General features: G+C 38.3%; 1 protein-coding gene across 1 annotated transcript; it reads right to left on the bottom strand.

Moving 5' to 3' along the window:
* Window positions 1–11,259: 11,259 nt before the first annotated feature.
* gnl1 (guanine nucleotide binding protein-like 1) lies at window positions 11,260–22,493 on the bottom strand. The gene is made up of 12 exons (XM_008431358.2): window positions 22,286–22,493; window positions 21,241–21,388; window positions 20,785–20,921; window positions 20,525–20,676; window positions 19,162–19,233; window positions 17,757–17,949; window positions 16,234–16,332; window positions 15,969–16,145; window positions 15,180–15,358; window positions 14,910–15,087; window positions 14,065–14,205; window positions 11,260–13,979 (listed from the first exon to the last, which is right to left on the bottom strand). Exons 1-12 carry the CDS (start codon window positions 22,356–22,358, stop codon window positions 13,711–13,713), a joined length of 1,818 nt encoding a protein of 605 aa, XP_008429580.1. The 5' UTR covers window positions 22,359–22,493; the 3' UTR covers window positions 11,260–13,710.
* Between the last annotated feature and the right edge of the window lie 878 nt (window positions 22,494–23,371).

The following is a 23,371-nucleotide window of genomic DNA, read 5'->3' as shown; positions in this document are numbered from 1 at the left end:
ATATATATAAGAGGCGCAGTGCTTTGACGCTAATTGTCAACACTACAGTCACTAGACAACAAGGTCTGAGGATGTCACATTTCACTTGTTAATAAAAAGTTTTAATAAAAAAAAACGTTGGGAGAGAGAGAAGTGGGTTAGTCATGCTAACTTGACTTTGACAACTTGAACATGTAGATGTGCTGCAGAATTTGGGGTGTTTAGATTCAGTTAAAAAAAAAAGTGAGCCACACATTAGCTTTCTGACAGATCATCAGTAGTTTAAATTATTAACAATCACAAAATAAGCATCAAGCCTGAAAACATAAAACTGTAACAGACTGAGTGGTCTGTATTTTGTGTGTGAATCCTGATACACTAGTGGAGCTGTTGTCAGTCAGTTGCTACGGAAACGGGCCTGTTGTGTAGTGTCGCTGTTACAAGAGGGTCAGAAAAAGAGCACCAGCGGATTTGAGTCATTCCTCAAATTTTTTTCTGCGGTACTTTTCCATGTGCTGTGGCGCACTTCTCTACATTAATACCTGCATCTCATTCTGCTAAAGTAACTGTTCTACTGCGACCGAGCGGCTACAAAGGGAAGTAAAAGGACCATCTTTTTGCCCTCCAGCCTTGTGCATATGGATGTAAAGAATAACATGAAGCGTGTCTAAAAGTCACATGAATAGAACCTTCAAAATAACTAACACATTTTAATATTGTTTACTTTTAAGAAGTGTTCTTCGCATCCAGAGACAGCTATTTGTTCATATTTTAACAGTTTGCTAGTTTTATCAATATGTTCTGCCACAACCGGCCCTTTGAAGACTAAAGAGATTCGAAAGTACAAATCTGAGTTACGCAGATCATGGTTGTTAAAATCCAAGAGATATTTCATTCTGGACCAAAGTCACTCAAGGAAGCAGTAAGAACGCCATCAAAGACAGAACTTCTGTCGACTTTAGAGGAAGCAGGTCTCTTTGCTTTCAGGCATAACTCTGAAAGTAAAACATTTTGTCACACTTGACAGAAAAAACTTGTAACAGTTCATTTTCTGTCTGGCGGAAGCCATCAAAAAATCTCCTGGATGAATCCCGTCTGGCTCGGAGCGTCCTTGTGATCCGTCAGATCGTGTGGGTGAACCGTGAGCTGCTGTCAGGAGGAAGCTGAGGGGCGGGGAGCGTTCCAGACGATCCGTCACTCTGTCCAGAGTCTCTGGAGACACTTTCAGCTGTAGCTTTGCAGTTGTGCCTCGTCTTCCTTGTGCTTGGAGGAGGGGGGCCATGTTCTTTTGGGAGTCATGTTTCCCTCCAGCCTGTGAATTCCCCCGCTGTTCGTGCTCACACTGTGTGGACAGTAACCCCTGCTGCGGTATTCGAGGGGCTCTTCTACCTTCAAACGCTCCGTCACGCCTCCCATCCTCTTAGTCGGCAGCGACTATACTTTGTTCGTACACATCAAAAGCACAACAACTCACCGTGTATTTTTGGTTTATCTTTTGCGCATGAATTAAGACGAAACTAACAAGTAACATTTTAGCAAGAAATAGGAGCTTGATTTAAGAGATTCATTCATAATGATGGTAGATTAATGCAGTTCCTCATCAATATCAAATATTGATGTAAAACAAAAGTCACTTGTAATTATTGTGATGCTTTACTGCGACATGATACAAAGAACCTTTAGAAGGGAAATATATTAGAAACAACGCAGTTAACAGTAAACAGGAGGTCAGTTTCAATGCCAAACTGTGAGACACAACATCTTACCAAGCTACAGTAAGATGTTGTGACTCAACTAACTAGCACATTAGTTGAGATTAACTTACAAATTAGTTTATTTTACAACTAACTTGTAAGTTAATTGTGTCTTATTTCCAGTCTACTGAGGGAACTGGCATGTCTGCACTAGAAACTAGACCAGACTTTGTGCTTTTTTTTTAGTGCAAAACACAAGTTTTATTTATGTTTTTGTTTAATGTAAATCAAGAGGATATACCAGTGCATTTCAACCAGTACTAAACCAGTAGCAGACCAGTAGAGATCAGTTTTCTCTCCAGCAGAGGGGAGCGAATGTTTGAGCCAAAGAAGAGTTTAAATGTTATTTCAAACAATACTTAATTAAAAGGACTGTAATTGTAACTTTTTTCATTGTCATGTGTTTTATTCAAATGTCAATTAATACTTTGTAAATGTGTTTTTATGTTTGTATTTCATAAATGTATGATCAGCTGGTGAAGGATTTTATTCTTGGATTATATATATATATATTTTTCTGTCCTATCAGACTTTTGTCTCTACTAGGACTGTTATTGTTATTATTCTTTTCTTAGTATCTTCTGGATTTTAATTGTCCAAAATAAAGCTCTGCTCTGTTAAAAATGGAGCTATACAAACAAACCCGCCTTGCCTTGTTTTGTCCTTTTGGCTCAAACGCGAGTTTGACGTCCCTCAAACATTCATGCCATGTTCCCAGGGTCTTTATATGAAGACATTCAATTACATCAATCCTTTAATTACAGCTAATATTCAAACAAAACCCCAGTTCTTTATCTCTTAAGGAACCCGAATCAGATCTTCATAGCTCAGATGCCAGAACTCTCCCGCCCTGTTTTTAAACCGACTGTTGCTGGCTCGTTGCAGTGAGAGTGACTGCTGTGGCGGGCTGGGAGGCCCCGGAGACAGCGCGGGTGGACGGGACAGGACGGAGGAGGAGTGGGGAGCGCTCCGAGGGGTGCAAATGAGTGCCATTGCGATGCAGTGAGAGGTGGTGCTAAATTTACCCGACTGACACATGGGCTCCAGCTCAGCAGCAGAGTCACAGACAAACAGCGGAGAGGACTCATCCATGCATCAGAGGGGCAGAAGCTGCCATGAAAAACCTGCACATTCAGGGCAGTATTTTAATAATTAAAGACGTGAAAGTGCCTCCACGTGCAAGATAATTAAACTGCAGAACTCTGGCTGGGTTTTTATTAACCATGAAATGGAGCAAATTCAGATAAAAATAAATACATTTTCGAAACAAAATCCAGAATGGTTGTTTGGTTGTATTGAAATAAATGTATTTTGCAAAACTGCAATTTGCATCACACAAGTCACGTGATCAATATCCGGATGTTACTACTGATAAAAACGCCAAAGAAAACAACAGGAAGTAGTAGGAAGGTGATGGTTTGTTTTGGGGGTTTAGCTCACAGAATCACACAGTTAATAAAAAGTTGTTTGTCAGGTGAAAGGGTTGAATCCACAGCTTCTCTGTAAAACCGACAACGACAATTTTCCCAAAACGCCGAATACATAGCCCAGTTTAATAAACGTATCGCTCCAACGCACGAATGAGACGCCAACATCTCCGTCGATGACTGATGTTCAGCCACGTTTGAATTAAGAAAATATTTCATGTAACCGTTTACACCTGTCACTGTCGTGATTTTCAAATGGCTGACAGAGTGAACAAGCCTATTCACGTGTGATTTTCATTTAATCTCTTACTTAATGAAAACACCGCAATTACAAAATTGTGTTTCTCAACCTCATGAGAGCTCAGATGAAGATTGTAATGAAAACGCAGCTAAGGATCCCCTCTGCTCTCAGAGAGCTGTGTGTCAAACAAAGAGCAGGCCTTCGCTGCTCTCAAGCTCAAGTCCTCTGAGCAAACAATCGCAGCTGCTGTGTTACGACTCTCTGGAGCAGGAAGACAGGAACGCTGCTCTGCACACATTTCTCTGAAAGCTCACTGTGAACGCTGCTGTTGATTTTGCCTCACGCTGACATGCTGTTGAGAAAGCTTGCAGAGCACCGATAACCTTGGGAAATTAGACGCTCACAATCTGGCTCTTCTCATTGTTTGCAGTTTCTGTTGAGCCCTTCCAAACATGGGTGTGGTACCGCTTTGGTCACAATGATGACTTGTGCAAATGCCTGTGGATCTATTTCTTGTTGCTGCAAAACTGAGGAGAAAAGTCCGGTAAGTGAGTCTCTCGTTCATTACCCAACAGTTATCATTCAACCTATTGATCCTTTGTAACTACGTCACTTAACCCTCCTGTTATGTTAGCTTCTGAGGTACAGCAATAATGTTCGTGGGTTAATTTGACCCGGGGAGTGTTTCCATTTTGCTGGATTCTTGTTGGTTATGCAGGAGGCTCCACTTCTGCTTTTCAAAGAGGTACGGTTGCGTAATTGGACATCTGTTTTCAGCCATTTTCATGTGCAAGTGTAAACATTGAGTTGGATCTAAAGTGACAAGACGCCCTAAAACAGCTCATTCTGAAAGGAGCTGAAAATAGGCAGAACTAATAAAAACCTCATTATATTATATTTATCAATTATATTTATTGATGGTTTTGTGCTTTTGTAGACCTATCCTAACCTGTTCAAGGCAGCATAATAGGTCAGCTTTAAGTCTTAAGTCTGAAATATAAAGAGTTTGGGATAAAGATGTGAAAAACAAATGCCTCAAATTTTACGCTCTTGTTGAATTGCTTTACTAAGTTTTATAAGTTGCCTGCAGGGAAAATAAGCTGGAATATTTTCAGTAAAACTGTACCAAGCTCTGTTTTGAGGTGGAGTTGGACTGAAATGCAAACAGGAGGATGGCAGTCTTTGAGGTGATCATTTATTGGAGAAATAATATTTACAACCACAAAAAAAAAAAAAAACAGACAGGAGGAACTGGAAAACGACAGAAACAAGCTGGATCGCAGAGATAATGCATGTTAAGAGCCGCAACAACAGCCAAACCTGACAGGCTCATAAATGTCACAGAGGTGATTAATGGAACAAGGACCATGCTAATCAACTAAAACAAAGATGTGGAGCAAAACCACGGAGCAGAGGAAAATTGACCTGCAACAGAGCAGAGAAAACAGTACAAGACGACACAGGAAAGTCATGAATAACTAAAACCAAAATGTGTTGGGCTCTCTGCGTTAACCTAACAAACTCTATAGGATGAACAATTATAATAACATTTCATTTCTGTTTCCTTCAACTATATTTTCATATTTATTTAGATATACATATTTATTATGATTTTATTCAATTACTTCACATGCCTTCGAAAGTTGCTACATTTTCAAAACTTTGTTGTGCTTTTTTTCATGAACAATGACAATAAAACAAATTCTGATTCTGACATGTTTTGGACCCTTTAGATCCTTTTCTGGCAGATTCAGTGAGGTTTTTATCTGTTTTTTTTTTTTTTTAATCAATTTTTAAACAGTCCATGATGAAACAGCCTCACACTCTGACGAGACTTTCAGAGCCTTTAAAAAGGAAATACATTAGAAACACAGATTCTCCGCCATTAACGCCATTGATGTGGAGAGTTTTATTTATCTTTTGTTTGTCAACAAACTCAACCACGGCTTCATCTGTGAAAAGCACAATGCTCCAATGCAGCAAACTTAACATGTTTATGTTTGTAATGGTAGGACAGAAGAAGCATTTCATGTCAGGATTTACAAACAAACGCTAATAGATTTACTGTATTATACTTCCTCTCCTTTCCTGCTCACTCTTTGTACAAATCAGGGTCCACATCCAGAGATCCACAGTTTTTGTTTTCAGTTGCTGCTCCAGCAGTAGGAGCCATTGTTTTATAGCACATTTATCTTAACTGAGTGACGTGTTCTCTTGTGTTTCCCATGTTACTTGGAAAACAGAAGAAATTATTTAAAAAGTGCTACGCTGGAAAAACAGCGTAGCACTTTAGTTTTTAGTACAGTTTTAGTACAGTTGAAATAAGACAAAACTAACTTATAAGTAACTTTTGAGCAAGATATTAGAGTTTGCTTTAAGTCAATAATTCCTTGATATTAATAATAAAATAAAATAAAAAAAACTAGCTCCACATGCTATAAGTGAAATAATCAGCCAGAGGAACTTGTACATTTTTTAATCATGATTAAGAATTTGTTGATTTAAAACAAGCTCCTATATCTTGCTGAAAACTTCTGTCTCAAGCACACTAAGATATCTGCACTAGAAACCAGACCTACTTTGTGCTGTTGCAGTGAATAACATTTAGGAAATATGAATTATTAGAGGCACCAATAAGTGAGGCACTCCTGTTAATAAGTTTTGATTTTTTTTTTTTCTCATCCCATTAAACTAATGGACTTGAGTTGCAGCTTGTGTTTTTCTACAACTTTGCAAATATGAGTTATAAAGTCACCTTAAATAAAGCAGAGAAAAATGACAATGAGATTGCTGTGAGACTTGAGTGAATTGATTGACCTACCTGCAGTGTTATATAGGTGATGGTAATGGAAACAAACAGCAGAGTGAGCAATGTGAGCTATTCGCCGCCTGCAACCCCCCACTGTGCTGCTGCAGCACCAGAGAGCCAACAACTGCCTCGGCTGTAAATCTGACCGCGTCTGCATGTCAAAAAACCCGGCTCTTGTTTACAGCGTAAAACATGAAATTTAGAGAACGGCGCACATTTCTTTACAAAAAAAATAAACACAGTTTTTACACAGGAAAAGGAAACTGCCAACAGATCACTTTTACTCTTCTAACAAACACAGAGGCCAGCTGCTTATAGAAAGCAACACAAAAAACATTTAGCGCCTCGGCCTTTCAGGAGGTGGCAGGGCAGTAAAATCAGGCTACAAGTTCCGTTATTAGCGCAACAAATGAGACGCCTGACAGGCCCATGCACCTGATTATTAACTGCAGCGGAGCAGCTGTAGCGCTGGCTTTGATAGCCCCCTAGTGACCACAGAGGTGTAGCTGCCAGCAAAGATGTAGAGCCACAATATTTATATAATGAGGCTTATTGCAGCTCGTTTGTTTCCACGGAGACTCAACAGAGAGTTTTCATTTTTAAAAAACCCCTCTTATTCTTTTTTACAGCTTTGTGTTTGTATACATAAGCTGGTAATGCTCACAAGAGGAGCCTAAAACCAAAATAATGCAGTTTTCTACTGGAGTTGCCTCTTGATATTTCATTCCTGCTTGGTTTCCGTCATCACACAGGGAGCAGGAAATAAGATAACACCCTTTCTATATTAGCTCAGTTTGATTTTGCTAATTTAATTTCATGATACCTGCGACAGACTGGAGACCTGTCCAGGGTGACAGCTGGAGATGGGCACCAGCAACCCTCCCGACCCCACGAAGGGACAAGGGTGTAAAGAAAATGGATGGATGGATGGAATTTCATGATACATAAATATGTATTCAAACTCAGGCAAAATCTATTTGACTTTACATGTCAAAAAGTAAAGAGTCACAAGACAAAACTAACGTACGTGTAAGGTTTTAGCAAGATGTAGCAGCTTGTTTTAAGTGAATAATTCCTTAATATTTATTTTCAAAACGTCCCAGTTTTCTGGCAGATAATTTCACTTACAAGACATTTTTTCACATGTTATAAGTTTAATAACTCGTTATTTTTTATCAGCATTAAAGAATTATTGACTTAAAACAAGCTTTTACATCTTATAAGTCACTTGTAAGTTAGTTTTTGTCTTATGCCAAGTGTACTAAAATATTTGCCCTAGAAACTAAACAAAAAAAAAAAACTTGGTTAGATTTTGTGTTTTTGCAGTGCGCGGTCGATTACTGGTGGGCCTGCAGAGTCAAGAGGTTGATGGACCTTTCTGACAGCATGAAGTAGGCTAAAATAGTCATCAGTCATTCACTGCAAAAACACAAAATCTAACCATTTAATGTGTTTATGCTCTGGTGTTTCATCATAAAAACGTACAAACTGTTGCTTATTTTATAAGCCTGTAATTTTTAATCTATAATTCCCCTTTTAATTTAATTTATTGTATTTCTGTGGTAATGTCGGTGAACAATGAAAATTAAGTATGTCTGCTTACCCCAAATCTAAACTCATTCTCACTTATTGTTTTTTTTACTATATATATAAAGCAGTTTAATTTTGAAAAAAGAATTTTGAAGTACTTCAGAAAATTTCTCTGAAAGCTTTCCAAAATAAAAGAGGGGGAGCGATCAAATTAAAGCCACATGAGTTTTAATGGCGTGGCCGCAGAGAGATTGAGAGCAGCAGAATTTAATTAACAGATTTAAAATTTACGGCATCTCGCCCCAGTAAATCTGGGGTCTTTGTCTGGCTGTAATTACTGACTTTCAGGTCTGAAGGCCACAATATAGCAGGAACTATATGACTGGGGAAATTAAGCAGCTCATTGCTCCGCCTGCGGATCGGAAACAATTCCAGATGATTTCTCATTTCCCCCCCTCTCAGAGTTCATTCAGCCTCTCCGAGTGACACATAAGTTGGCACCGAGTCCGAATGACGTGGGATGAGTGGGGTTTTCCACCCACTCCCATCTGTATGTAATAATGATTGTGGAAGCAGTCGGTTGCGATTGTAATCAGTTTGCTGAAGAGCAGCGCCCAGCGGGTCGTGCTGAACCTAATGAGATCATGAGCTGCGTCCAGATTTACGCTCGACGCTGGAGAGGCGTCAAGAGTGGAAACTGTTCGGCAAATACTGAGATAAAATAAAATAAAATAAAATAAAATACGGTTGATCTGCGATGGCAGAGACAGACAGGATTCAAATGAAACATAAATCCGAAGGCGAGGTCTGAAAATGTTGTCGGATTACGTGGAAATCGTCTTATTGGAAGTTGGGAAAGGTGGTAATGTTTTCCATATGCTTCACAGCTGCAAGGAGTGGACTTTATGGAGTTATGTTTTATTGTGTGTTTAAGGCATATTAGAAACTAGAAACCAAATGTTGTTTTGAGAAACAAGCGTCACTGCAATAAAAGCTTTAGTGCAGCATCTAGCGATTGTTGTTTGGTCTTACTGAGCCTTGGAAATGTAAATCACACGCCAGCGTTGCCTCCGGGTGATTCCTTTATAATGAAATTCATGAATCTTCAAATGTTACCCCCCAATTTGATTAATACAGACCACAGTATATGCAGTATTCATACCGTGGGTCATAATAATAAAAAGTGTGCCTATCTGTGTATACCTCCTGCGCAAGTTAATCTAGTAGTCTTCTGCAAACCAAACCCATCGCTGACCCCTGCAGAGGGAGTCATTTGCACTCACGCTGCGATACCAGAAACTTGCTGAATCTGGAGAACTTTCTTTAACGTTCAACTTTAGAGGAAAATATTCCCAAAGAGAGTGAGAACAAGACGGAAAAATAAAATATACATATCTGAGGAACAGTGGGCCTGCAGAGAGACCTGTTTTTGCTTTTTGATCAAAATTATCATAAACTTTAGTAAGTTAACCAGAGTAAATGCAAAATATGTTTTCAAATTATGATTTATTTTGTTAAGGGTAGAAAGGTACTTGAACCAACCTTGACTTGTGTGTAAATGTAATTTTCCTTCTCATTAAATCAATAATTAACTCTGATTAACTTTGATTTGTACTATCCAAATAAAAAAAGATACTTATATAGAACCTGCAGGCAGCTTAAAGTAGGCTAAATGGTCTCAAAAAGCAACACTCCACATTCAAGAACACATGAAAACTCATTAAAGTTGACTAATTATGCTTCCTTGACCAGGTCAGGGTAGGTCTATGTCCGGCTTACCGAGCTAAATTTGAAGGTTACAACAGTTTATAAGGTAAAATAAGCTAAGAAGCTAAAACTAGCTATAATACTAATGATCAAATCTAGGCTAACACTTGCATGTTGACTACAGTAACATAATCCAAGCAGAGTGTCAAAAACTCATGTAAAATAAAAAATTAGCTAAAATGTCAAAGCTAGCTAAAAAAAAAAGTTATGCTAGCACCAAGGCTAGCACTAACATGATACATACTCCATGCAGAGTGAAAAAAAATGTAAAAGCTAAAACTTCGTGAAAACCTGAAGCTAGCTAAAATATTAATTATAGCATCTAGGCTAGCACCAGCATGGTGACCTCAAATATACGACATGCAGTACAAAAAATATGTAAAAGCTCAAATTAGATAAAATGATATTAGCTTAAAGGGTATCAATATTATGTTGGTTTTTGTTAGCATGATACCTGACAATGCCAGTTTTAATACACCACCTAACCATAGCACCAATAACCTACTGGATGTAAGAACAGCCTGTATGCAAATTTATATGGAACAGTCCTTTAAAACTGATCATTTTTCTCCAGGTATAAACAGCACAAAAGCTGTTTAGCTGCCCAACTTGAGATTTCAGTTTACTCAGTTCTACTTGTGAGCTTCTTTCAGAATGAGCTGTTTTGTCCTGTCACTTTAAATCCAAATTAGCTACCTCTTGCCACGCCCTCAACTCAACGTTTACTCACACGTAATACGTTTTTGAAAATCATAAAAAGTGAACGAATATACATTATTATTCCCGGGGGTGGAAATTTACATTTCAACACAGCCTCTCCAAAGAACAAAAAACAAACACACACACAGGAGCCTCCGCTTGAATGCAGCAAGTGGTTTCTGAATGGTAAGTCAACAACTAAACACCCGTCTTTCCCAGCAGCCATTAAAAACATGGTGGAGCTCCTACTGGGTTGCTAGGTGACGGGCCGGGCTTCGATGGAGTTACTAGGTAACTGGGCAGTGACCGTTGAGTTTTGTAACGGCTCATTTTACCAAAAGACATGGACTTAACTCCGAAAAATGGTTCGATGTTTTCTGTTTTAGGAGCTTGGGCTGTTATAGGAAGCAGTCGAAACCAAAACGGAAGCATAAAAATTAGGAAAATATTAATTTTGCATAAGTTCCTATTAACATACTAGTCTACATATGATTACAAAGCACCTTGGAGTAATATTCAATAAAATATAAACTACAATAAATTTTGTTGGGTTTTATGTCATAGTAAAACACAAAGTAAAGTGAAACTATGAAGTAGGATATTTATGTTTATTTAAAATTTCTTTAAAAAAAAAATATGACCTATGTATTATATATACCACCATATGCTGTTAGTTCTTTTTAAGATCTTTTGCATCCTCTACCAGGATTATCCTGAGGAAATGTAATTAGCAAACATTTTCTCACAACATGATGCTTCCACCTCCGTTTTTCCGTGTGAATGATGCTTCAGGTTTCTATAAAACATGATTTTTTTTTTTTTTTACACGTAGGACACAGAATTCATTGTTTTGCTCTGATCTCACCAGGGGTGTAAATACTTCCTTCAGACTTGTGGAAGTTGGATCTTTAAACTATTAAATAAATCACCCAATTATGTGTTTTTAAATTAAAAATATAGTGTATGAGTGCAGCTGTAGGATGATCCGTCTGAACAGTAACGGCAAATATTCTTCTGATGTTACAGAAAAAAAAGGAAACACTGACACAGGTGGGTTTTTTGAGGGGGTTTTTTTAATTGCAGAAAGCAGTCCAGTTGTCATAAGGCGAACTAGAAATGAAATAATTCAGAAAATAGCCTGAATGCACCTCAAGCCTTCCCTTTAATCTCACAGCACACTCTCCTGATGCGTTTCATGTTTTTCAGAAACAGAGTTCTATAAAAACCAAACCAAAACTTTTCTACTTCAAGCTGTAGTGTTATGTTTCTGTGTTCATTTGGGGATCTCACTCACTTTTGATGTAAAAATCCAATATTTTTCCAGATCAAACGGTTCTCAGTCCTTCATGTTTAATTTGAAAATGAATATTAACAATTTCCCCCCAGTAACCTATGGCAGATTTTTCTACAACGCTCAGGTTTTAACATATGGACAAGCAGAGGGAGGAAGGAAGGAAACTAAGAGGCAAGGAAGGAATGTGGGACACGGAAAGGAAAGTAATGAAGGAAAGAAGGAAAGAAGGAAGGAATGTAGCACATTATGAGCTAGAAGATGGAAAGAAGTAAGGCAATGCACTTAGAAGAGGAAGGAAAGAAACAAGGAAGAAATGACACTAAGAGGAAGGGAAAGAAGGAAGAAAGGATGCTAAGAGGGAAGGAATGAAGGGAGGTAATACAAAGAAAAGCAGGGAAGAAATGAAAGGAGGGGAGAGTAGGAAAAAAGAAAGAAGGAAGCAATGAGGGAAAAAAAGAAAGAAGGAAGGACGCCAAGAAGGAAGGTAATACACTAAGAAAAGCAATTAAGGAAGAAAATAAAGGAAAGAAGGGATGAAGGACCCTAAGAGGAAAGGAAGGAAATAAAGAAAAAAATAAAGGCCATACGGCAGATAAAAACGTAAACTGGGACAAAAGAAAGAGACCAAAAATAATAAATAAAAGGACATAATATTGTCACAAGATAGGAAACAAAGTCTGAAACCATTTCCCTCACTCATTCAGACCAAGAAAATACTAAAGTCAAACTCCACACTGTTATGAACTTCATTAACCCCACTCATGGTACCAAATAAAAACAGCAAAACGGCCGTATCCGACAGCAGCAAACACCAGGTAACGACAATAAGGAGACAGAAACGTCTTAGTTTGAGATAATCTCTGATAAAATGCGTCCTTTCTATGTAGTTGGAGGAAAAGTTTTAAACTTCCACATCCAGGTGAAGATGGGAGTGTGAACACCGACACGGCAGCTAGCAGCCAAACGTCAACAGATGAGGGTTTACGGGGAGTGATTTGATCCGTTTGCCTCACAACCTCTTGAGGTCAACAGGTGAAGTCGACCTCAGCTTTAAAAAACTATATTTAGTGGTAAATTGTATAAATACAGTCTGTCTTTTTTAGTATTTGACAAAATAAGGTTTTCTCCAGTCTTCAAGATGGATGATATGAACACATGAGGGCAAGAAAGGAATAACGACTATGTTCAAAATGCCAAATGGGTGGGTAAACACATTTTTTACCCACTCAGTTTCACTCAACATGCACTAATTACTGGAAATTTGTCAGCATCTAGAGGAAATTTGCTGTAGTTAAAACACTACATGTTTAATTTCTTCAGAACAGCAGGAGTCGATACATTTCACTCCCCCAATTTCAGCTAAATCCTAGTTATTTTCACAGCCAGCGTCATCCAAACTAAAGCCCTGCTGCAGATTAACGATCTACTGACAGAGTTGTGAAACGTTTAGCTGCAAAACTGTGAAGAGTTGGTTTTATCAGTTCTTGTTTTGTGGGTTAGCATCTCCAATTTTCAGCCCCACACCCATCAACCAAGAAGTTCCGCTCCACAGCGAGGATTTAGAGCCGCTAAAGAAGCAGCTCCAGCAACTGGCTTCACATTAGCAGAGTGTCTGAACCGTTTCATCGTTTTTCTTCTGAACTTTGGTGTTCCAGCTATGAGGTCACTTTCTGATGAAAACGTTGAAAACCAGCTGCAGGCTCAGGGAATTTATTTTGCTCCTTTGTCTCGGAGAACTACATGCAAAATGAGAAAGAGAAGATGGAGCCGAGGGGATGAACGAGCGGAGGCACAGCATGGGAAACATAAATACGCTCTGGAGGATAAAGGGGAAGGAAAACGACTGGAAGAAAAGCAGATTCTGTTAATGTGCAAAGGAGAATTTTATGAGAACAGAACCCAAGAAGGAATGCAGGTTTAAGGAGGAAGAAGGAATGAAAGGTGCACCAAAGCAGCCTGGGAAGCGTAGGAGCTAGGGATGCACCGACATGATAAATAGGTCCTTCATTTTGGGGATCGGCCGATTCTTAAATGTGACCGAGCCGCCCACCAGGTCATGTCTGCACTACTCTGCAACTTTCTTGCTATATTTAGCAAATGACATTACAGACAAAAAATAAAATAAAATAAAAAATTGGTATCGGCCAAAATCACAATCGGTGCACACCTAGTAGGAGCCGTTTGTTTTCTGCTTTCCTCTTTCTGCAGTTTCACTCACAGTCATTTTCCCGCAGCACGTTGTACATGTTGACAGTGAAGCCTGATGACGGCTTGTTGTCGCTCCACCCCCGATGTCCAAACCCCTCATCTTCATCATCACCATCCTCGTCGTCGTCAGCATCCCTGTCCCTCTCCTCCTCGGGCTCGGAGCTGGATTCTCCGTCCTCCTCGTCTTCCCGCTCCGCACTTCCCTCCTCCTCTGCTGCTCTCCCCTGAAGAGCCATAATCTCAGGCAGGTCTGGATGATTTTCCCAGTGCTCTGTTAGCCGGGAATAATCCCCAAAGAGACGTTAAATCCAGCAGAAATTTAACCCTTCAAGAGCTGCTGAAATGAGCAGTCGTACCTTTGAGGCAGCTGTAGCCAGGCGGTCTAAGACAGAGACAGAGCCTGCCATCGATCGCCAGCCTCAGCAGACTGTTGGCTGCACGGTAAACATCGTTGCGCGCAGCTTTCGCCGTCTTGTAGCCTCTCCTTTCTGCCCAAGCTGAGCAACACAAAGACAGAGTGAAATCTTTAGCCGGAGCTCTCAGGGGAGCCATTACAACGTCTGATATTATTCATAATTAATGGATGTCTACAAACTTCCTGTCGTCTGTTTCCTTGAAAAGATTAAGGCTAACATTAAAACCTTCTGACTAGTAATTTATATCATTGCTGATATAAATTTGTTATAAAAGTATTACTGATTGCACTTAAAAAATTAGGTAACTTTAAGTTATTAAAGGTAAAGTTCAGCCGGTAATGATTTATTGGTTAATGTCAAGTTGTCATTACAAAGACATTTTGAATAATGTCAACTTTGTATTAAAAGTGTCATAATTTACCAAATGACGCTTTATGACAACAGTCATAAATATTCATGAAGGCTTATTTATGTTCATGACAGGTGTTATGTCATGTTTATGACAGTGTCATGTCAGTCTTATTCACCCCCCTTCAAATAAAGTGTTACCAAATTTTCTTCTTAATAACCTGATCCAAGTAGATCGGGTTGTTAACTTGGTATTAATCCTTCATAATAAGCAAAGTAAAACCAGGGGAAAGAGAAGAAAGAAATGATTTCCTTTGAACAGGAAGAGACCAAAACATTCCCAGTGTTAGCATCTTAATATCAGCTACAAACATCTACATTAAAGTTTAGCATGGACGTTTAGCATCAGCCTGCCGTGGGATTAAATGTCATCTCACCTTCACACACATCCCAGGCGGTCCAACTGGGCTCCTCCGCGCTCTGGTGGGATTCTTTCTCTTGCAAACTGGGATGTTTGAGCTTCAGTACAGAAAGGTAAGGCGTTCGCTCGCACAGGTAACCGACTGACGTGTACGGCTCCTGCAGCTGGGCCACCGGGTAAATGCCTGCTAGAATCTGAGGAGACACACCCAGATGATTTAGAGAGTCAGATATTTAACACGTCTTAGATTATAAGCAGGTTTAAACTCAGACATGGTGAGCCGTACCTGTAGTTGCTTGTTGACGCGTGAGGGGAAGACGAGGCCGGGGCAGTCGCAGAGTTTGACCGTCGGGGTGAGGTAGTAGGTCTGGAAGTACTTGGTGTGACCCGGCGTTCGGGAGACGCTCACTACTTTCCTCCCCACTAGGCTGTTTATTACGGAGGATTTGCCAACATTGGGAAAACCTGGGAAAATAAGTCCAACCACAGGTTAGGATTTGGGGATGCACTGATACACTTTTATCTTACTTTTGGTATCGATACCCGAGATTTATTATCGGTCGATATTGATGTGATACAAACATCAAATTTTTCTTTTTTAAAAAACACAAACGGAAATGTACAGAATTACAATGTATTTGATAATTGTGCACCAGTACAGCAAATGTAAACACAACAATAGTTTCAACAAAACTGGTAGTGCCAAAAAAGAAATTCATTTTGGTGGTTTCATTTTTTTAAAAATAAAATATGGCTAAATTTGTTATAATGTTTTGCTTTAGTTTCTTTTTAGACTGGATTTTAAAAAGTACTCTTCAATTCTAGTCAAATATAAAAATTTCTTATTGTTTTATTATTATTACAATTGGCTAAAAAATAAATGAGGGTATTTATTTATCAAAACAAGCAATTTCAGATATTTAAGAATAAGTTTATTAATTTTAGGAAGTAAAAACACAGGAGAGTCCCAGATTTGTAGATGGTGCCAAAGCCAGAATGCCTGGACTCCATTATGACAAAATCTCCACCACTGGCAAATCTAGTGAATTTTTTAAAGTTTTGTAAGGAAACTCACCTATGCAGCCCAGAGTGAGGACTCCGTCTTTGTAGAGCTCCTGGTTGCTCATCTCCAGAGCGCTGTCGCTTTGATGCTCCACCAGAACCGATTCAGCTCCTTCGTCCTGCAGCTCTCCGTCCAGCCGCGCTGCAGCAGCGTCTCTCTGGATCTTCTGCTCCCAGCTGGACAGGTCCACTGAGAAAAGGAAGAAACAGTGAGACATTTTGAGAGGGTGATTTGTTTCTAAGGTAAAGATGAAGAGTGTAGGAACTCTTCCTCTCACCTTTCCCGGCTGTGATCTCTTGGCAAGCCTTAAAGATATCGATAAGACCTCCGGCGCGACTCCAGTCAGCCTTTCTTCTCATCCTCTTCTTCTGCAACACTTTTAGAGAAACATAATGACAACAGATGTGAGAGAATAAAATATAATAATTAACCCTTCTAAGCAACAAACAGGGTTATTACAGCTTTGGGTTTTTCATTATAGTTTAGTTTTATTTCTTTGTGGCTTTTTGTTTGTCTAACTCAGTTAGTTTGAAATGTGTTATTAGTAATTATCAGAGGTGGGAAGAGTAACCAAAAACTATAGATAAGTTGCTCTATTTTAGCATATTTTTACTCAAGTAAAAGTAAAAAGTGGCCTCCAAGAAATTACTCGAGTTAAAAGATTATCATTTAATCTCTAAAAATTACAGCATCAGAGGAAATTAAATATCAAGTTATGTGGACATGTTGGCATTTTAAAGATTAAAATGAAAATAATTAAAATAAATAATCAGGAAAAAGAAAAATTTTTCCAAAACAATTTCATCTGTATAAAACTCATGATGTATTTTTGGTTAAACAAGCTGATTAATTATTCAGTGAAGTTACTCAGAAATTTTACTCAAATAAGAATAACAATACTTCATTATAAAATTACTCAGGTGAAAAGTATACATTTAAGAAATTACTCGAGTTAGAGTAAAAAAAAAAAGTATTTGGTGAAAAGACTACTCAAGTACTGAGTAACTGATCATTTATTATTTAAAAATTACATCGCCAGACGGATTAAGATGTAAAGTAAACAAAACCTGAAGTTAGAGTAATGATACTTCATAATAAAATTACTCAAGTACAGTGTAGTGGAAATAATCCTAAAAGTTCATTTTTTCCTAAAAGTTACTTAAGTAAATGAATAACTTTTACTAAAAGTACATTTTTACTTGAGTAAAAGTATAACTGCAACCGTAGTGCAGCTACCATTACCGTAGCAACTGTAGATACAGTTACTGCAGTGAGTAGAAACTGTAACTAGTTACTGCCAAACTCTGGTGATCATTAGTTAAATATTGTTTAATTTTAGTTTAGTTTTTATTAGGTATAGCAATAGTTTTAGTTTTTTCATTCTTTGGCTATTTTTAGGTGCAAAACTCAAAAAGGTCAAAGTATTATATTGAGATTATTTGTACAAGTGAATACTAAACAAAAGTTACAATTTTCAAAAAATGTATTTAGTTACTGTTGAACAACATCTGACTCCGGCGTTTTCTCCAAACTTTTGCCATTTTGCAGACGAGCTAAGTGCTGCCAAGAGGAGTTTAAAGTGCCAGCTGACATAAACTGCTTGTGTGGGGGGAAAATGTATATATAAATCAATTTAACTTTTGTTTAACGGCGAATAAATTGACCCGTAAACACAAAAACAAAGAATGTAATATCTGTAACTTCAGTATGATTAAGTTTTATAAACACAGTTAGTTGTGGGGTTTTTATTTATCCAAGATAAATTATGCTAGCCTTTTCAACAAGGCCTTGGTTACTGACCTGTGTTGTAGGATTGTCCAGGATGGGACGTGAAGCAGACCATCTCCAGGTGGGGAAACTGGGAGGCCATGTAGTGTTTCCAGGCGATCACCAGCGGCGGAGGACACAGGTCTGCTTTGTTCAACACCAGGATCACCTGCTTGTGGAGATCCGCTGTGATGTAACGGTACAGATCTGGAGGAAACTGCAGCACCTGGTGGATCCAGACAGACACATTTAACAAATCATTCATTGTGGATATGTTTTATTATGAGATATATTGGAATTTATAGAAAATAAAATTAAAAAAAGTTTCCAATTTAATGACAAAAAGATACATCTAAAACAATATCACGAGTATTTTCATTGTCATTCTGTTGTTGAAAATCCATTAAAAACATGACAAAAACAGGTAAACCCAACATTCATTACTAAATTTATATTTAAAATATTTAAGCTAGAGTTGCTAAGAGCTACAGGTTAGATGGGTCAATGGATGGAAACACAGAGACGCTCACAGAATGGATTTAACTGTTGGACAACCAGAGGGCAGATGAGGTGTGGAAACAGAATTATTTATCTTTTCTTTTTTTTTTTTTGCATTTTTTACTTATAAAGCTACAGAAAATATTTCAATTTCACATTTTTCATGCTGTGTATACAAAACTCTGCCAGTGTTTTTTTTTTTTTAAGTTGATTTAATTGCAAGAGGCAGTTCAGTTATCCATCCATCCATTTTCTTTACAGCCTTGTCCCTTAGTGGGGTCGGGAGGTGCTGGTGCCCATCTCCAGCTAGCGTTCCGGGCGAGAGTCACCCTGGACAGGTTGCCAGTCTGTCACAGGGTAACACAGAGACACACAGGACAAACAACCATACACACACTCATTCACACATAGGGGCAATTTGGAGAGGCCAATTAACCTGACAGTCATGTTTTTGGACTATGGGAGGAAACCAGAGTACCTGGAGGAAACCCACACATGCACAGGGAGAACATGCAAACTCCATGCAGAAAGACCGGGGCTGGGAATCGAACCCAGAACCTTCTTGCTGCCAGGCAACAGCTCTACCAACTGCGCCACTGTGCAGCCTGCAGTTCAGTTAATTAAATTCAATATAGTTGATTTCAGGTTGTCTGAGGTAACAGCACCAAATCACCAACTGATTATTTCCTCCACATTCCTATATTTATTTATAGTAATAGCTGAAACATTTTCTCAGTTTAGTTTTTGTGTTGACATTCCCAGAACAAAAGATAAATTTTTCATCTAGCTTCTAGCAAGAGTTGTTTAATAAAAACAAAAATAATTGGTAAATATGAACGATAAATGAAGTGAAGACATTATTCTGGGCTGTTGTTGATTCTTGACAGTGGCTCCCCCTAGTGGCCTGATCCATTATGACACTGATGATAGGTTCACCTACTGGGTGTCGAATGTCAACAATAAGAAGGATGATATCAGACATTTCCAAAACTCTCCACAGCTGTCTCCAAGTCTGAAATAAAGAGGAAAATAAAGATTTAGCAACAATCATAAACAGTAACGCTGGTGACTTTCTGAATTGAGATCCTGCGCTGCAAAGATTTAGCAGATAAAATTTAAAGCTTTGCTAGTGTTGTTCCGCCGTGCTCAGCTTTTAACTGTATACAGTGAAAAAAACTAAATGAAAATGCCACATCTAACTCAAATCTCAGCATGCCAAGATGAATGTCTAAATGAAACTTAATGTTGATCCATAACTGCTAGATGTATCAATATGCAGCTGTTTTCTATCAATTCTTCATATCGACTTATTTCACCTGTTGGTAAGGTTTCACAAAGTTAATCACTGTGTGAAAGCTGCTGGAAATGAAAAAAGAAAACTATCCGTAGAGTTAGACTGAGAAATGAAGGTTTGGATGACTAAACTCAAATTCAAATACAAAAATACTTCATCAACCCCTGAGGGACATTAAATGTTGCAATTTTCTTCAGAGTTGTTGTAGCTGGATCTCCTGTAGCAGTCTGTATTGCAGCACATTACTCTTCCTTCTTGGTTTTACTGTTGCATCTCCAGTCGCTCAGGTGAACGCCGAGGTTTAAGTGTTTAGGTGTAGATATTACAAATAGAAAGCAATGCCAATTTCTGAGTGGACTTAAAGGGAGTTTTACCTTTTCATCTGACCACAGCTGCAGTATAATCAAAGTTATGAGAGTTTCTGTTGACTTTATAGAAAAGGTTGCAAACTTTTATTGGTCTAGACAGTAGAAACCAGTATATCTGATGGCCTTCAGTGTAAAAAGAAAAGACAAAGCAAAAAAGGGTGACTTTAAAAAAATGAAACTTCATTCAGGCAGCACTGGAACACACTGAACAAATCAGACATTGTATTAGGCCTGTAACGATTCCTTGAATGATTCACATACCTCGACCGTTAAAATTTCTTGAGGAAAATTACCTGCCTCCAAGCTTCGTCAAATTATATTTTATTATTGAGCGCGCTGCGTTGCAGCCTGGTGATTATTTGTGTTGCGCAATGTTGTTGACAAATGCAAATATGAAAATTTGGGCTGTAGATGTCTGATAGTAAAAGTGCTGTTACGGCAGAATTTACCAATATTTTATTTTACCCCATTTTTTATTCAATTACTAGATTAACCATCAGAACAATTGATAGACGACTTGATTACTAAAATAATCGTTTAAAACAGCCGTACCTTGTAGTATTTTTACTGCTGCTATGAAAGCAAGCGGCAGACTTTGATTTAAACATTTGTCTCGGCGTCCATCGGGGAAACAACGTTACCTCCAGGTTGTGCTCAAAGTGGCTGAGGGAGCCGGGTGGGTTTCTGGAGTGCAGATCTTCCAGGTAGTCTCTGTAGGACTTCTCCTCCTTCCTCAACAGGCTCTCCCGCGTCATCTCATAAGTCCAAGATGGCCGACGCGGGAAGCCGAGACCTGGTGGAGGAAGATTAAAACTCAGCAGGTAAAGAAGTGACTCTCCCCTTCACTGCACTCTGCTCATCTAGGGTGCTTTAAAGAAACATAAGAAAAAAACAGTGATACCTTTCTCTGAAGGGTAGATTTCATCTTTGCTGACTTCTAGTTCTTTATCTGACACCGGCTTCAGCACCGTCTCCATGGCCAGCTTCTTCCTCCTTTCCACCTCCTCTTTGCTCTCTTTCTCAAAGTGAAGTCGAAACCTTAAAAAAAGAGCAAAAAGTTTCATTTTCCTTTTGTTAGTATCCGAAGCTTAAATACAGTGTAATCAAATATCAACTTTTTCTACTTGATCATGACATGTTTAACGAGATCAGCAGAAAGCTGGTGAAAACTGATTACTTATCATAAAATAAATTACAATTTAGCTCTTGTTGTTTCACTTTTTCTGCTAAGGTGTTAAAGCAGATCAGATTTACCATGAACAAAATGATAAATGCCCTCTTAGATCAGTGGAGATGTTTATTTTTATGTAAGTGCTCGTTCAGCTCCAAATGAAACGGCAGTATTGAATTAGCTTACTTGTTTGGATCATATCTGCCATCTCTCCCAAAGGGCTGCTGGTTTATTCTTCTGATGTCAGTGGTCTCACTGTCGGAGGTGTCAGACTGACGCTCTCCTCCTCGCTCCACGCTCGCATTGCGGCTGCTCGGACCAGAACCCGTGTCACCTAGCAGACCAGGTTGGCGTCACAGTCAAACTCAATCAATCAAGTTTATTTGTATGGCACTTTTCAGCAACAAGGCCTTTCAAGTGCTTGCATTGCAAAAACACATGAGTAAAATGTCATAAAAACAACATACAGTCAACAACTGGGAAGCTTTTAAAGTGTTCATAAACCCTTGAGCTGTTTCACATTGTAAAGCTGATTCAGTGGCAACCTGGAAACCAAACCCCTGCCTCAGGCTAAAGTCCATTGCCGTTTTCAGTATATTTTTAATCCAGGACAGGCCTTTAATTAGTTTTTTCTTTTCATCAATCTGACCAGTATCCCCACAGCATGATCCTGCCACCACCTTGGCTTTCTGTTGGGCTGGTATGTTTACAAAAAAAACTAAATGTATAAAAAATTCAAACAGTTCCTGTAAATCTATCAGATGTAAAGGTATATGTTATACAGCAATCCATTCCGCTATAAATCTTAATGATATTAAACAGCAAAGGCAGTTTAAATGTCCAATCCTACAGCAAAACTTACATCATAACATGTAGCTTTGTAAACCACTATGATGTTTACATACTCGGCCACAAGCAAAAACGTGCTGCTCCGCTCTCTACAGTAAGCTGCACCCCACATCTCTGCTTTTTATTCACCGCTTCAGTAATAAACTGACGGGCTTAAGTTTGACTTTCAACTTCGACTGTAAGTTACAGTAAACGCGACATGATACAGCCTGAACAAACACAAGTTTCTATAACAGACTAAATGTCTGGAGTCATGTGTTAGTTTAATACATTAACGAAACCTTTAGCCACCTAGGAACAGTTTCCAAAAACTGAATTCTGCCGTGGAGCTAACTGCTAGCGTTAGCATGCTAATGCTAACGGCAAAAAAAAAAAATGTTACCTCTCTTTCTCTCGCGTTTGACTTGGAGCTGTTTCTTCTTCTGTTTGTTGCTAAATGGCTTTTTCCGAGGCATAGTCCAAAAAGCAGGAAAGCGAATAAATATATTTAACAGCTCTGTACTGTGTGTCGCTACCACACAGCTTTCAAATTGCCGTTATTTACATGAGTGAAGTTTCTGGACTCCTACACTTTTTCAGTGACGCAACATCCACTGCAGACTGCGGAGAACCGTGGACGGAACCAATTTGATGGTCTGCAAAAACCACCAATAGCGGTTTTGTCATACCTTCTCTTAATAGGTCATATGATTAAATTGTAAAATAATAAAGAAAATATCACCAACACTCCATTATTGATAAATAAACCCACAATATGTTGGTAAAACTACGATTAAAACCCCCTGTACTCAAATGGTACAATCCACCTTTGTAAACACCTCATAAAAATGTGCACATTCCAGCAGACAGGCATAAACTCTATGGAAGGTCGTTGTAACATTTAATCCAACCATACATCTATTTTTAGTTTCATAGATATAAAAATCTAGTTTCAATTCATTAGATTCCACCTACAATTAGAAAGAAAAAGTTATTTAATAAATTAAATGACATCCTTATTTGTAATTGTTGTATTTTACTGTCTTGAAAACAGAAGATTTTAGCTGAACCAAAGTTTAAGATGAATAAAAATAAAACTGCAAACGTTTGGAAATCAAAAATGTAATTGCCATTAAAGCTTAAAGGCTAAATTGAATATTTTCAAAAATGTTTTTTTTAATATCCCAGACTTCCCCTCTATTTAAAAATATTTATATTTAAAATATTCTGAATGTCTTGAATACATAAACAAAAATGTTTAATCAACTCAGATTAATTAGATACTAAATGTTTCAATGATTAATTATATAAAAAAAACTTCTGCATTAACATCCTCTTAGTTATAAACAGCTATTCAAATACCCATGACTTTTTCCCATCCAAAATATTTTGGATGTTTAAAATATATTTACATCTTTAGCAAAAGTCATGTGTTCCCATTTCAAATTCAGAGATATTTTAAATATTTTAATTTTTCGAAGAGACACTG

The sequence above is a fragment of the Poecilia reticulata genome, linkage group LG16 (assembly GCF_000633615.1).
Source record: "Poecilia reticulata strain Guanapo linkage group LG16, Guppy_female_1.0+MT, whole genome shotgun sequence".
In the NCBI taxonomy this organism is placed as follows: Eukaryota; Metazoa; Chordata; class Actinopteri; order Cyprinodontiformes; family Poeciliidae; genus Poecilia; species Poecilia reticulata.
This window is presented reverse-complemented; position numbering and strand designations above follow the sequence as displayed.

Excerpts from the sequence above, each read along its gene's own strand:
- gnl1 (XM_008431358.2), bottom strand. The coding sequence starts at position 22,358 with ATGCCTCGGAAAAAGCCATTTAGCAACAAACAGAAGAAGAAACAGCTC. Across the intron at positions 19,234-20,524 it reads ACTTTGAGCACAACCTGGAG|ACTTGGAGACAGCTGTGGAG; the intron begins GTAACGTTGTTT and ends TCTTTATTTCAG. Across the intron at positions 15,359-15,968 it reads CCTCACTCTGGGCTGCATAG|GTTTTCCCAATGTTGGCAAA; the intron begins GTGAGTTTCCTT and ends TTATTTTCCCAG.